Raw genomic sequence first — 15538 nt, 5'->3', positions numbered from 1 at the left:
GTCACAATTGCCTTCTTCTATTTGTTTTTACAAGTACCATCTCTTTATTGGCACCAGCAAAAGAAGACTTTAGTCTCTTGCTCCTTTCCCACAGATTTGGTTTGGAAAAAATAAGGAAAAATGCACAGGTGGTGTATAAATTGTAAAAAATCCCATTGCTATTTGTTTCTGTATAGTCAGTTCTCTTGATGCTTTCCATGCAGGGACTGTTAAAGCCCAGCTAAGAGAAAGTGCTCAGGAACTCTGCAGATGAAGGCTTTGGGGAAGTGAGGGCTGTAAGGAGCTTTTGCATTCAGTTTGGCTGGGAGTAACTGGCTGTTTTCACTCCAAACTGCATTTTCATGCAGGGTGGGCTGAACATTTAGCAACAAAAATACTGAGGAGAGAATGCAGAAAGTTTTCCTGCTTCTGCATAGGGGAATGATCCAATTTTATCACTTAATTCTGACAGAAGACTGGCTTCTGTTAGGAGCACTTCCCATTCTAAAACAAAACCTCGTTTTTATTGTTACTAGTGTTTCCTTGGGGCAGTTAGAAGCAGGGTTAGAGCATTTTTTTTCAAAATTATTTGAAATATATCCATTATGGGAACTACTGAAAAGCAGTTGACTTTTCTCTCACATGATTTTATTGATTTATCCTTGCTAGACCACCAGGAATGATACATTACTTCGTAATCTTTAATGAGGGAACATATGGAAGGATTTTATAAGGAATGGCTTTATAAAACTTTGAAATTATGATGTCAGATTACAATTTTTAGAGCACTCAAAAGGCTTGACTTGCAATGGAAAAAAAATCAGAAACAGGGAAAAAAATTTATCTCTGATGAATTTGTTGGATCATGTTTTCAGTACATTTAGAAAACATAAACTTTTTTCAATGCAATAATCTGGAGATTTAGAATATGCTCTTAATTTGTTTTAGAGATTTTTTCATGAAAGCAAAGGCTGATAGAGTGGTATGCCTAAATGCTTACCCAAAAATTCATATCTCTTAGAAAATCTAATTTTAAAGATCACTAAATAGTATTTTTCAATAGACATCACAAAATATTAGAGCATAACAAGAACGGACAAAAATTACTGTGCTTAACCCCTGCTGAAATCACAGAAGGGCTGAGGTTGGAAAGGAGCTCTGGAGGCCACCAAGTCCAAGTGAATCATGTGGGGCTTTCCATTACCTTGCAAATAACACACTGACACTCCTGAAGGCTGAATTCTGCTCTAGGATACCTAAACCAGTAGAACCAAACCTGCTTTGTGCTGTGCAGAGGGAAATTTGTTCTCTCATGTTCAGCAGCAGATTTTCAAAGGGGTGGTTCTATTTTGTTTTCCCAGATTCCACCAGAGCAGTTGACATCACACCCACAAATAATTGTGTCATCCCTCAGTGAACTTTCAAGAACTCATAGAGTCCTTTGACTGCTTTTTCCTGGTGTCTGGATTATTTATTTCAATGCTTTTTTTTACTCTTCAGTTAGATTTTAACTCTGAATTTCCTTCAGTTTACTGGTTTGGAAATAAAGAAGCATTCCTATGCTTTGGCTTCATTGCTGAGGAACTGACCCTTCTAGCCCAGCTCTTGGGGAACATATGTTCAAATTCCTACTCTTCTATATCAAGTTCCCCTAATTTCTGCTCCAGATTTAAATTTACAGGGTCTGTCTGGAAACATGAAGAAGACAAACACTGGGCAGGGCAAAGCTGCTGCTCAGATCTGATCTCCATCCCTGATGAGTTTAAGCTTGAGATCCTTGTGGAAGACAATGCTTCCCTACAAACCTGCACTCTCATTTCTTGGCTGGCAGATGGGAATAAGTCCAGAGGCAGGAATATTTACACAGAATGAGACTGTTTTAGAAAACTCCAATTATAACAACTTCTGGCTTTACCTATGACTTCTCTGGGACAAAAAGCAAATGCTGAAAGAATCTTTCAGTTCCTAAGGAGGAACTGATGTAGGTTACAGAATATTTGGGGAGAATATTAACATCTAATTTAATTTCCCTTGCTGCTTCTAGACAAGCAGGTGATTGGGGAGGGGGGAATGAGGGAATTGCTTGAAAAGAGTTCTACAAACACTACAGGCATTTATTTTGTGATGTGTTAAATGTCAATGCACACTGAAGTTCTGGTTGCTGGGAAGATTGGTGTGACAACATTAATATGATAAAGGCTTTTAACAGCCATAACTACTGCTGTTATAACTACTGAATCATCTTTGTAGCCTTAATGGAATAGAAATGGAAATACTGAGCTTCTATGGGATAAAACTGTGTATGCTTAAGCTGTCTACTAAATAAGTGTTTTTCAGTCCCTGCTAAACTGAAAATGGCTTTAGCACAATGCTAAATAAGAACCTGAAATCTTTATGTGTTTATAGGGATGTATGATACCCAGGACACTGCTACAAGAACTGTATGCTGTGCATTAGGATTTCATTATCGTGCATTCATTATTAGCGGAAAACAAAATACTTTAAAATTAGTTTTCATAATAGAAGAAAACAATGCCTGTAATATCAGCTGAAAACTTTTTGTAAACATCATTATTTCAGGGAATTATGAATCCATTAATAATTATCTGAATTATCTTTTCATCACCCATTTTTTGTTATTTTGGAAGGAAAAATCTAAGCATTCCTATAATTTGGAATTCTTCTTTTAAGACAGGAAACTCCCATGTGAAATGTTGATGGGGTGAACGGGATGGTTTAGAAGTTCCAGGGGCTTTTTAAATTTTCAGTTGCCCATTTTCATAGTATTTCCATTAAAAAAACAGATATTTTGTTTTAATTTTGTATTTCATGTTTAGAAATTGCAGTAAGCTTTAATTTAATGACTGAAGAAGCTTTTCATGGGTGAGATCTGAAGGCAAATGTGTTCATGAAGCTGCTGTGCACTCTGGAGTTCTGCAGCTAGAGCTCTGATTTTCTCCTGGTTTAGCCTTGTTACCCTGTTACAGTATGAACCAGGGCTAGCAGACAAACACTCCCCACTTTTAGACAATAATCAGTATCACTGAAAAAGCCTCACTGTGTTCAGCTGAAGAAACCCCCTTGGGGCTGAGTGATTTTCTGCTGAACAAATGCATGGCACAAATTGAGGATTCCTTTTGCTCTTTCACATTCATCCATTCACCATTCACCGTGCAGTAATATCAGTAAAATTAAGCCCACAGGTTTGATTTCCTTCCTTGTAACAAACACCAAGTGACTTCCTCAAAGAAAAGATGCCAGGATTGGAAATGGAAAATCACTGTCATTACCAGAACTGTGACTTGGAATAAACTCTTTGATTAGAAGTGGACTAAATGCTGGTTTAGATTGACAAATCTGTAAATTAGACAGAAAATCCTCTTTGCCTCTGCTCAGTGAAGGTGTCCCAGCCCACACCTGGCAAACCAAGACAGGTTGTGTTTGCTCTCTGACAGCCTGAGGCACAGGGACAGGAATTCTGCTTTCTTTTTTGAAAAAAGCTGCTGACCCAAGAGAATTAGCTGTGCTTGTTAATTATCTCCTTGTTGATACCAGTGGATTCAGAGGATTTTCTCTGCAGCTCAAAGACCCCTTGGTGTTCAGTGAATGCCATGGGGTAAAACCTCTCTCATTTCATCTTCCCTGTGCTGGTTTTGGCAACAGTGACTCTGCCAGGGCAGCATTTGTTTACTTACGCCACAAAGTCACATTTTTCAATGCTTATAAAGGCATTCATTGAAAACTGGAAGTAAATTGCCAGGTTTACCTTGTGAAACACTTGTGTGCTGAAGAATGTGCTCAACTACAGGGTAGAAGAAAAAAGCAGAGTAAGGAAAGAGGGGAAACTCTTTTCCAAAGTGGCTAAATTAATTATTGTCAGTCTAGGGAGATATTAACAAGATTCTGTTGTTTCAGGAAGAAAGGTAATTGATTATGTGAATTCTAGCAATACTACAGTGGTTTGTTTCAGGTTTTTACTATTACAAAAATTCTGTACTATGCTTCTCTAGATAAAATATGGAAATGAAGTCATTATCAGCTAAACTTATTTGCTTTCAAATTTCATTCAGCAGAAATTACCTTGTTAAAGTTGAGTTGAAAAATGACAATATTTACAGATGGATGTTGTTATGAATCTATTTGAGAATGTCTGACAGAACACATTTGCTTCTGAAAATGTGTTTACAGGATTGTCATTAATGTTTTGTGCTTATATTTAGAACATACTTAAACTGAATACTCTGTAACTTCACACCATCTATTATGATGTTTTAAAATCATATTCTTTTCTTTCCCACATTGCTTCTCGCTTTCAATTGTGTCTCCCTTAACAGCTTTATCATCCTCTCCTGATTTACAAGCACTATGTTTATCTCTGAAGAAATGTACCATTTATGAAGGATTATTTTGTGCAAACTGAATTTCCAACCAGGAGTTTGGAAAGGATCCCAAACAGTTTGCATCTAAGTTATTTATTCTTCTGGAACCTGAATTATGTATGTATTAAAATCAGAAAGATAATTATAGTCAGTGAAATAGCTTCTTTTTCTCACATCTAACTGTAACATTTCTATAAAATGCAATATCAGATATTTATATGAGAAAATTACCAGTCCATTTCTCAATTCTTCTTGTTGATATCAATCTGCTGTTAAAGATATCTTAAGGTTGTTGCTTTGCATTAGAAATTTGGGTGTGAGCTTAAAGCTGCAGGAAATATCACCATGCAAACTTTGGCAGCAGAAGTTTGTATGGAGAGACTAGACCTGGAGGGTCCATGGGTAACAATAAACAAAAATATTAATAAATAATACTAAAACTCAATAATGGTTGCTATTGAAAAACCACACACATTTGAAGATGAGTAACACAGTTCACATTTAAAACAATTATTTCCTCCTTGTTACATCCTGCTTTCACCAGTGGAAGGTACAGCAGGATGCTCTGCCTGGAATGGGGTGAAACAACTTGAACTGTGCCCTATGCATGCAGAGTTATCCCCAGCCTTTTCCCATGCTCAATCACATGTATATTTACTGGAGTGGTTTTGCCTCTATACAGAACAACAAATGGATGTACACTTATCAAAATAAATCAAGCAAATACAACTTGTGAATTGGGATTATTGATTGCTTTCTATACACTCTTTAACCCCCTCACTCCTTTGGCTGCCAGCTGCAGTTGCCATTGTCATTTATAATTGTTCTCATCATTGCTTTTATGTTTTTCCTGCACAGGCATCAGATCAGCCATGTTGTGCAGCAAATCTGTCAGCACAGTGCAATCTTGTCTCCCCGTGATATTCATTGATCTTCTGGTTGCTGTTGTTAAAAAAGCCCCAAGCCTTCATATATCTCCTGCACACTCTCAATATCTGGCCCTTTAACTCATTGTACCCTATTCTTCTTTACTTTCATGGTGGAGGAAGAAATTGCATATGGTATTCAGATATTTCAGATGGAAAAGCAATCATTTGTGGTTAATAACAATGCTGTTTATGAAAAATGATGACCATGCATTCCCTTCAAATTAAAATGAAAAAGAAATATCTGGCTATATTTTATCTACAGGACTTTTATCTTTCTACAGCTGTTAGTAGGAATCATTTTTGTCACCTATTTTTCTACTACAACCACATCTCATGTCAAAGCATGTGAATATCTCTGAAAGTCAGGTGCTGTGTGCCTGAACACAGACATCTGAAGGCAAAGGATCCTGAAGAAACTGAAATCCTGTTTCTCAGCTGTAACCTATGAAAGCAGAATTATGGAATTTAGTTATGTTAGATAGTGCACCCTGGTCAGATTAAGCTGCTGTTACCAGGGTGTTACAGCTTGACTGTTTGACAATGTGCTTTTTCTTCACTGCTTATCATCCTGTGAAAGATGCAGCAGCAGAATTGACTGTCAAGATGTATGGCTTGCTGACTGCAGAAAGGGAAAAGCAGAACACAGGAATGTGCCTGATTTGAACTGCAGGAAACCAAAAGGGCCCCTTGATTTTTGGAACAAAATTCTTAGAATGTAAGGCATGAAAGACAAATGTAAATTTACCCAGAAGGTTAAAAGCTCATTTCTTCTAAGTATATGCCATTCAGGAGGAATGACTCTTGTGGATTCTTAACTTTTGCCAACAACCTTCAACACATGGGTGCATGGTGGTTTACATGTGAAAATTGAAATGTCCACACAGATGCATGCATGTGCAAAAATAGCTCAGGACTATCCACATTAATTACATTTCTTCCAGTACCAGTCAGGAAGGGTAACCTATTTTTCAAGAAGGTTACAGATACTTTGTGCTGTCTGTGTTATGTGCACAGCTCTAACATTCAGCTCTGTATTTTGGATGATGCTTCAATAATTTGAGCTCACAAATTTGGCAAACAATGCAGGTGGTTGATGGCTGTGGGTTTTTGTGTTAATTTGATGGCCACACCAACCCTGGATTCAGTAATGTGTTGCAATATTTATCTTGGAATAAGGACACAGAGGAAAATAAATGGAGTGAGCCAAATGTAAATGTACAGCTCCACTTACTGAACAATTTATAACACAGCTGAGATCCTGCTGTTTTGTCTGTCATTATGTGCACAACTATAATAATATTTTATCAGAAAATTCAGCTTTTTGCTCAATGCCATGTAAAGTCCACTGGCTAATGTGACACACAAACAGCCTTAGCACCAGAGTGGATTGTCCATAAAGAACATTTAAACTTTGCAGGATCATGCTTCCTGGGAGTACAATTTCACCATCCATGACCAAGGAAAAGATATGGTAAATATTGCCACAAAAGTGACTCAATCCTTTGGTGTGGCAACAAAATACACAATATTATCTGTACAATAAACACAGGTACTACAAAATATGTCACCTTCTGATATGGATTCTGAATGTCATTTAAGAGGTGGGAGAAAAGAGCAACAGTAAAATCATTACAATAAAGGCTCAAAGGCTTCATTATGTCCTGAATTTTTGGAAAAAAAAACAAAAGAAAAAAAAAAAAAGAAAAAAAAGAAGTCAGATATTAAGAGCTTCATTGGTAAATTCCAGTGAAAGTGGGTGGATCACATTGCTGCTCATGGACAAGGTAAGGTGCACTGCTTTTAGGGCTTTTGTTGCACTGAATGAGTTATATGCAGTAATTTGAAAAGAAAATCAATGATTAAAACTTTAAACTGATTTGAAAATGAGTGCCTGAAGATTTCAGACCTGCAATACTCTTTACATCTTGAAAGCCATGAAATCAAAATAGTGAGGAGATAATATGGGAGTCACAAGAAGTGTCATTCCAAAGCCAGGCTCCATGTCTGAGGATGTGAGTTTACACAAACCAGAGGTCTAGGTGCTGTCCTCATTTATCCTCCTTTTGTGAAGGGACTGTTTTGGAAATCCTTCTGGAGAATACAAATGTACATAGAGAATACATAATTCTGGAGAATACATAATGCTGTCAAAGAAAATGAATGCCTCAAAAAGATTCCTCTTGTGACCGGTACAAATCCTTCAGCATTCAAAATCTGGAATGGAGGCAATTCCTTAGGACTGATTTCCAAGAATTGGAAGTTATTTAGGGTAGAGTTTGTGGGGGAGAGGAACAAACAGATTATGAATGTAATAAAGCCCTTGCATGCATTGATATTTTTTATTTAGCCAGTACTCATTGCTTTAAATTATTGTGTAAAGCACTGTAGAGCAAAACTAACTAAAGATTCCAGTCTGGATTACTTCCAGTACAATTACAACAGTCAGGGACCCTTTTGTAGATACAGTTATGCAGCCTGATTTTTTTCTGTAGGCACAGCTTTAATTTAATTTATAGACTTTCCATGGAAAGTCTTCAACATGAAGTAGAAATGGAGACATCTTCCCTAGAGCCTGGCTTGCAGTGCTGGTCACATGTGTTTGCACTGGAGAATAGCAGCAGCTTGGCCACAGACATAAAGCTTACCTGAGCATGCCCTGGCACACCCAAAAGAGCTCTCAAAGTTATCACTGGTCTAACATGGCTTGAAAGGAAACATGGATGTTTTTATGAAGTGCCCAAGCATCTATGATAAATTTGTGAGGCAATCAAGCAGTCTTTTGTGGCAAACCATGCAAGAGGTTTTGTTGCTGTAACAAAACCAAACAAGAATAAAGTTTCCCCTGTGGGTTCTGGTTAGCAATGCAAGTGGAACCAGATTCTGTGCCATGGTGTGTTTGCCTTGGCCCAGCAAATTGCCCCTGAAATGAACTCCCTGCTAACAGAGAGCTTGTGCTACAGCAACTGTTCTGCTCACTGCCCTCTGTGATTAGGGACTGCAGCTAGGACAAATGAGAAATGAAGCCATAAGAAAAGGGAGTTAAAACTCTGTTTCAGAGCTACTTTTGAGCAGGCTTAGTTTAGCATTTCTTTCCTCCTGTACAGTACATATTCCACAGCAATTCTGAAAACAGTATAATTTAAAAGTTAACATTTGCTTAGCTGGTAGCAGCAGATAAAAGCTCTCATTTGCAGTGAGCAGGCGAATTTGTTATTGCCCCAGTCAATAGCTATTGACCTGGTACACCACTTCTGCTTATTACAACCAAATCCTTTTTCTTTTTTGTTCAATAGTCAATGACACTGTAATGGAAGGCACTGCTTACAAACTGGTGCAATATCTATCAGCAAGAGCTAGAAGTTAATGACTAATGGTTACACAGAGGAAAGCATGTGCTAAGAACAGCAGTACACATCTATTAATCAAATGTGCTGCATCTGATGTGCCTTTATAGCTTAGTGGAGTTGCAAAGCACATCAGATAAATAGTTTCTGTTGTTATTAATCTAGGTCTTAGCACAAAACACCTTTTATTCATGCTATCAACACATAAATAATTTGGCTAGAAAAAGTTCTGTCTGACATTTAGAGCACACCTTTCAGTAATATGAAATTTGGATTCTGCAATCCTAGACTTAGTACTTTGGCAAGGCAAGTGCCCTCCTCCTGAAATCATGTAATTCTCTAAGTACCCCAGATGGGGCAATGTAAATGCAAGGCAATACCCTAAAGATGAAATGGGAAGAGCAGAGTGCATTTTTGTCCATGGCTCAGCCTGCTTCAGGCTCCTTCCCCGTGGCACAGCAGTGCTGCACAACCCTGTCCTCTACAACTTGTGTAACTTGCACTTCCTGGGCCTGGGGGTGAACCCTGCTCATAATTCATGTAGTCTGTTTTCATTCTATAATTATGTGTAATTGTTTTATTTTTTTTTTAACCCTGCCTGACACCAAAGTATTTTCTGTCAAAGTTCTACTACTTGTATCTGAGAGATGTATGTTTTTAGACAGGAGTGTGACTGTAACAGTAACACCTGCTATTTCTATACTACCTTCAAACACTACAAAACATTTATGAAGTTTGAGGTTGACTCCTTGGTGAAAAGCAGGACTACTATTGATGACTTTCTGGCTTACAGTTCTCTATAATCCTTCCTGTAGAACACGTAGTACTCCAGTATTGGAGCACTGATTTATCTGTTTGTTTCTCTTTCCTGAATGCCTCCTTGATTTCTCTCTGGGCTGAGATGATGAGGCATTACAGGAAAAAACCTAACAAATATAAGGATTAAACAATCATGCCATTGCCAAGGACATTATTATACTGTACTCCCAATGCACCATTTAATTAGATTTATACAATGCTCCTAAACCACCACATTTTGCCTTTTTCAGACGAGACACACCCTACAAGATCCACCATGTGGATCCCAACCAGACCTGTGATCCTGATTCATAAACCACCCCTGCTGGTGAAGACTGGTGGAATTTAATTGCTGATATGCTCAGAGTGAAGCAAGAGCTAACTTCACTTAAGTTCCTACACATTTACACCTCTTGACAAGATCTCCAGTGCTGCCCAGCCAGCATTTACTTGTGTTCCTGCCTGTTGTCACAGAGCTGTTACTGACAGGAGAGCAGACTAAGGTTTTGTTAGCCTACTAACCAAACATACCTAAAAACCAATATATTTATCCTTCCAATCTGTGTGAGGAAAGAAAAAGACCATCTTAGTTTAGAACCACAGAGAGACAGATTTGAACATGGTCAAGTCATTCCACACACCCTCTGAAATTGCATTCCCACAACATGAGTTCAGGAGCTAAACTTTCCTCTTTGTCCTTAATTTTCCAAACATACCTTTGCATGTTGTAATGAGGTGAAAACAAGAAATATTCATAACCTATTTGTTGTGTTTATTGTGATGGTAAGAGGACACTGCATTATACACCTAACATTTCCCTTTAAATGAAAAATGTAAGTTCTGCAAATTAGCAAACAACACAGCTTGGTTGAGACAATGATTGATTTTGAAAAGAATATACCATGAGCTTTTTAATTCATTACTGAAAAAAGTTGTCATTGAGGAAATTACATGCATGGTAATTAGACTTCTTACTAGTTAAGTGATAACTGATGTTTCAGCCTTTCAGAAAAGTCCATAACACCACTAAACCTGCTGAATTTCAGAGGCAAGCGATCTCTCTTGGCAGCTACAATTATAAGGAGTAAAACATTTCAAAGATTATTCTAGAATTTTAGTTAATCATTTGCAGTATACAAGAAGCTACAAAGAGTTTACTTTTTATTTCTTCAAAATAGGAAATTCATCTCTTCTGGTAAAACCAGTAAATCTCAATCAAATAAATAATGAGCACTTTTGCAGAAATAAGATATTTTAAAGATGACTTGACTTCATGGTCAGCTCAGTTACATTTGTGGTTTTCTCCACTTGCCCATAAGCAAACTCTCCATTCTATTTCATAAGAACCTGTAGAGACTTCTCTTGAATGAAGGTAATTGTTATTAAAAAATAATAATGAAACAGTTCAAATTGCAAACAGACAGGCCATGCTTTCCTATTATGATCCCAAACTTTGCAGTATTGACTGTCAATGACTTGGAAGATTTCTGAGAACTGTAACCCATACTGAATGAGGAAAAAATGTTAATTTCAATACTAAATGAGACAGAATGGGAAGGCCAGCATAAAAGAATTAAGGAAAGGTATTAATGACTTACTTTTTGTAACAACTCCTTCCAGGCGAATGATATTTGGGTGATCAAACTGTCCCATAATACTCGCCTCCCTCAGGAAATCTCTCCTCTGCCTGTCCATATAGCCACCCTTCAGAGTTTTTATGGCAACAGGGATCTCTCTTTTTCCTGGTGTCTTCAGACGTCCACTGCAAACCTCCCCAAACTCCCCTGAAACAGATCAAACATCTGTGAGGAACCCTCAGTGCCTGCACAGAAGAATATTCAAGGAACTGACACATCCCATAGAAGGGGACAGAGAAATAACTCATTGAATATTCAGATTTAGGAGTGTCATCACATCCCAGAAAATCAAAATATTCAGCAGCATTCACAAGAAATGATCACCTTTCCTCTGGGCCACAGCAGAGATCACGGGACCTTGCACTGCAAAAGGCAAACCTTCAGCCCTCCCCACTGAGAAGGAACACTGGCATCAGCAGGTTTGGCATGTATAGCTGAGGAAGGAATGCAATCACACCTGGATTTTTATTCCACTGATGACAAAATATCTGTTGATAGAAATATTCATCTCTAGGGGTGAAAGGCACTAAGACCTGTACGCTAAGAAAAGCCCTGAGAGTATCAGAACACTTGACCATCCTTCAGCTACATTTAAAAACTACTTTAGGCTGTTGTAAACTAGAAAAGCACTTGCACATGGTAATTTAAATGGACTTGCACACCTACTTGAAATTAATTATATATTTCCCTGTTCAGACAGCCAAAGGCCAACAGTCCCAGCAAACCTGGAGTTGTGCAGTGAGAGGAATCTCAAAACTTGTTTCCCCTGATGTTTCCCTGTCTGTGTAGCTCCTGTGAAGGATGTGTGTCACCCTGCATTCTCCTTACACATTTAATAATTCAGGTTGTATAGAAATCATAACTTTCCTTTGATCTTGGAGTCACACAGAAGTTATTTAGAGTCCTTACCAAACACAGTTTTGGATGACTGCAGGTCAGTTTTCAATGGGTCAGTAAAGGAAAAACAATGCTCACAGAAATATTTCAAAGCATTTCTCAGTGCAGGTTGCTTTCACAGCAAATCTAAATTTTTTACCCCAGTCATTTTAGAATCAGAACTTCAAAAACTCAAAAATCAAGTAATGAACAGATATATGTTTAACTGGGGATTTAACACTCCATTGAGTGCTGTCTTTTTTAGTTTTCCCTAAACTTTAAGGACAGAAGCAAAGAAAATAAAGGAGCTCTATTCTGTAACAGTGCAACTTCAAATATGAAACAAATCTAGAAGAGAGGTACATTAAAGGCACAACCTTCACCTCAGAAAATTATAACTCCCTGATGTTACAGGATTAGAATGGATATTATCACAAGATTTTTATTTTATTAGGTTCTGTTGGCTTCCACTAAAAGCAAAGTTTTATTATCTTTAGATCCAGTAAGAGTGAGATTAAAATAACATTTTCATAGCTTGTCTTTCACTTCAATGACAGAGGCATCATCTAGTGCAGGAGTACAATTAACACATGCTGAACATAACCTCTGAATAAATTAGCAGCTTCCTAAGGAACTAAAAAAAAATCAAGTGGTCCCAGGTCTTCTTTGTACAGTCCCTCCCACCAATTATTTCTACTTAATTAAAAAAAAAAAAAAAAAAAGATGTGTGCAAATATAAGCTATGTGAAAATATATGTCATTGGAGGGATGCATTTTGACAAGAGGGGAGGTTGTGTGAGGATTTTCCTGTATGATTTTGTCTCTTTCACCTTTAGAAGACTCTCCTTAAAAGTTTGCTTGCCTGACTACTTGCACTGAAAAAGCAGTAGATCATTTGGACTTGTAAAGTGCTCCCATCAAAGGAAGTGATGAAAGCTGAATGCTTTGCAGGAGACATGGTCTTTCAGTCTTCTGTTCTGTGACATGTTCAGCAGGACCAGAACACTTCTCTAAAGCCATGACCTTATTGCATCTTGCTGGTTTTTCAAGCTTAAATATCTAAAATGAGAATTTTTTTCTAATTTCTTTCTCTTGACGAAGCAGTGAAAAGCAAAAATACTAGAGCCTTAATATCCAGATTTTTAAAGAAATTCTGTGGCAAATAAATCAGCAGAATTGCAAAATCTCTTTTTAAGACTAATTTGGAAAGCATAGGTTATAGAATAAACCATTTTGCTACTACAAGATTATACAAGACTATTACAGCTTCCGAATTTCATAAATAATGACATTCATCCCTCAGGGACTGAAAAAGGCTGGTACCAAGTGCTTTAAAATGAATTAAACTGAAGGAGGCAGCTGAACAACTTGCAGTTCCAAGCTTTATTATCTGTACAACATCCAAAGCAGGGGAAGGAACCCCTGTTCCTTTCACTATTATTTTTTTTTTATGCATCATTTGGACAGTTAGAAAGAAATTTCCCTCCCCTTGGATATTGGGATTGATAAACTGGTGAAGATAAAGACCACCAGCAGGTTAATTTGTGACATGATGTCAAACTGGAGATCATCAGCTGCAGAACAGACAGAAACCAAAGATGTAAAATAACTTCTGCTTCAGACTAGATGGAGATCAATGGTAAAATTTAAAGCATTGAATTATTTACACTGAGACTCTGACAAGATTTCATCCCACAGTAGATTTTCTACACTTCTGTTCAGATAACGAATTTTCAGTGTTTTTAAAGTCAAAGGGGAATGGGTTCAACCAAAGGGGTTTTTCACATCTAAGAATCCCAATTTCTCTGCTCAGGCTTGCAGATAAACAGGATAAATGTTGACCCTGCAGCAGCTGAGGTTCATGACTGCATGTGTAAAAAGTTGAAGCCAAGAGCCAGATGTCAATGAAGTCAACATTTTTCCTTGCTCCAGGGAAAAGGCTGATCACTACTAGAGAAAAAGATAGAGTCCACTGCCTGCTCAGTTTTAATAAAATGTAAATAATCTCTGGTTTAATAACAGAAACCTCACCCACCTTACTGTATATCATAGAAAAAGGAGCTAATTGAGCAGTCTAGGAATTTAATCTGTGCAAACCACACATCCCTTTTTGCATTCAGCAGGGCATATGTGATGCTGAAAGTGAAACAGGAATAGTCAGTCCCTTAAAAGTCTGATGTGCAGCCTGGTATTACTGCATGGACCAGAACAAAGGTCTTACAGCACAGACAGTGGCTGCTGATAGAACTGGAAGGTCACAGCACCAAATACAGCTCAACCCACTTCCCCATTTCAGTCCTTACATTTGTGGGAGAACTTGCAAGAGATTTAGATCATGCAAAGAATATTGTCTGCTCTGGGAAAAACTGAAGAGTTGGTCTCTTCCTCGAGTTTCAACATTTTAAAAAAGAAAATAGGAGGATAACTGGAAACTTTAAGACAGACTTGATAAAGTACCTCTGGGAATTGATTCCTTGAAGAAGGGCTGAACCCTTAAACCAAAGAGCAAGAAGAGATGGAGCAGAAAAAAGTGTATGGGTGAGAAATAATTGCCAAATACTTTAAATTATAACTTGAGTACAGTTAGGTTGGAGTTAAGCTGAAAAAAGAAACTAACTAAAAATACTTGCCTTGAGTGTCACAGCCATCAGAACTGCAAGTAGTGAATTATCAAGAACTTTTGGACATGACTTTTTCCACTGGAAAAACAAACTGGAAACTGCTATCAGGAGAAAAGTTCTAAAAAATGTCATGACCAAAAATGCTATAATTTTTTTTTCCAAGTATTTGTGATTTTACACTTTGGCAGTTTCAGAATGGAATATTTTGGTTCGTGAATGGAAATAACTTTTGTTTGAAAAATTAAAGTTACAGAAATTAAAAATTATAATTATGGGCCAAAATAAAATGTTAAAACAGAACAAATTTAGAAGTGAAACTTTTAATTGACTTGTTAAAAGAGAAGATGTTGATTTTCTTGGTTTCACTTAGGTGAAAATTGTAAACATCTTTTAAAAGTAATTATCTTGTGATAAGAAATCCATTTTTTATCCAATTGAAATGTGTAGTACAGAATTAGAGAGAATGCACAGAGATCTTTAGGACTGCTGAGAATTATACTGACATGTTATGTCCCTAAGCAGCTACTGAAGAGCTGTGTAGGAATTTGTACTCTCCCTGCCTCAGCCAAGGTATTTAACCTTGTATGCTTGGAAATGGGTTTAAATTTCATTGCAGCCTGTTTGCAAGTCCTGTTAGATGAGTATTGCTGAAGTTGACAAATTACCCATGTAATTTTAGAGAATAAAACCCATAAAAATAAAACCCATAAAAATATGTCAAAGCATAGACTTCCATTCATATAAGAAAGCAGAGAAAGAAGCTGAGAGAAAAATTTTCATCAATTAATTGAACTGAGATTAAGGACACAATTTTAATCTGAACTAAAACATTAATCTTTGTCTGTTGTATTCAACTGAAATCAGCAGTTACACAGATGTGGAATGTAGCTCAATCTGCTTTATAATCTAAGACATCAATATCTATAGAGTGTCTGAAGAAAGGGAAGAAATAGAGGAAAGCAAACTGAATGTTCC

General features: G+C 37.2%; 1 protein-coding gene across 3 annotated transcripts in view; it reads right to left on the bottom strand.

The window, feature by feature from the left end:
• The window catches only part of EPHA6 (EPH receptor A6), a 359369-nt gene that overhangs the window by 65998 nt on the left and 277833 nt on the right, over positions 1-15538 (bottom strand). For all 3 annotated transcript variants that reach the window (XM_050972812.1, XM_030234872.2, XM_050972823.1), the window contains one exon: positions 11028-11213. In XM_050972812.1, coding sequence (XP_050828769.1) covers positions 11028-11213 — 186 coding nt within the window. The remainder of the gene's footprint in view (positions 1-11027; positions 11214-15538) is intronic.

This window comes from Serinus canaria, chromosome 1, assembly GCF_022539315.1.
Source record: "Serinus canaria isolate serCan28SL12 chromosome 1, serCan2020, whole genome shotgun sequence".
NCBI classification, from domain to species: domain Eukaryota; kingdom Metazoa; phylum Chordata; class Aves; order Passeriformes; family Fringillidae; genus Serinus; species Serinus canaria.
The sequence above is the reverse complement of the archived record's forward strand: the minus strand, read 5'-3'. Positions and strand labels throughout refer to the sequence as shown.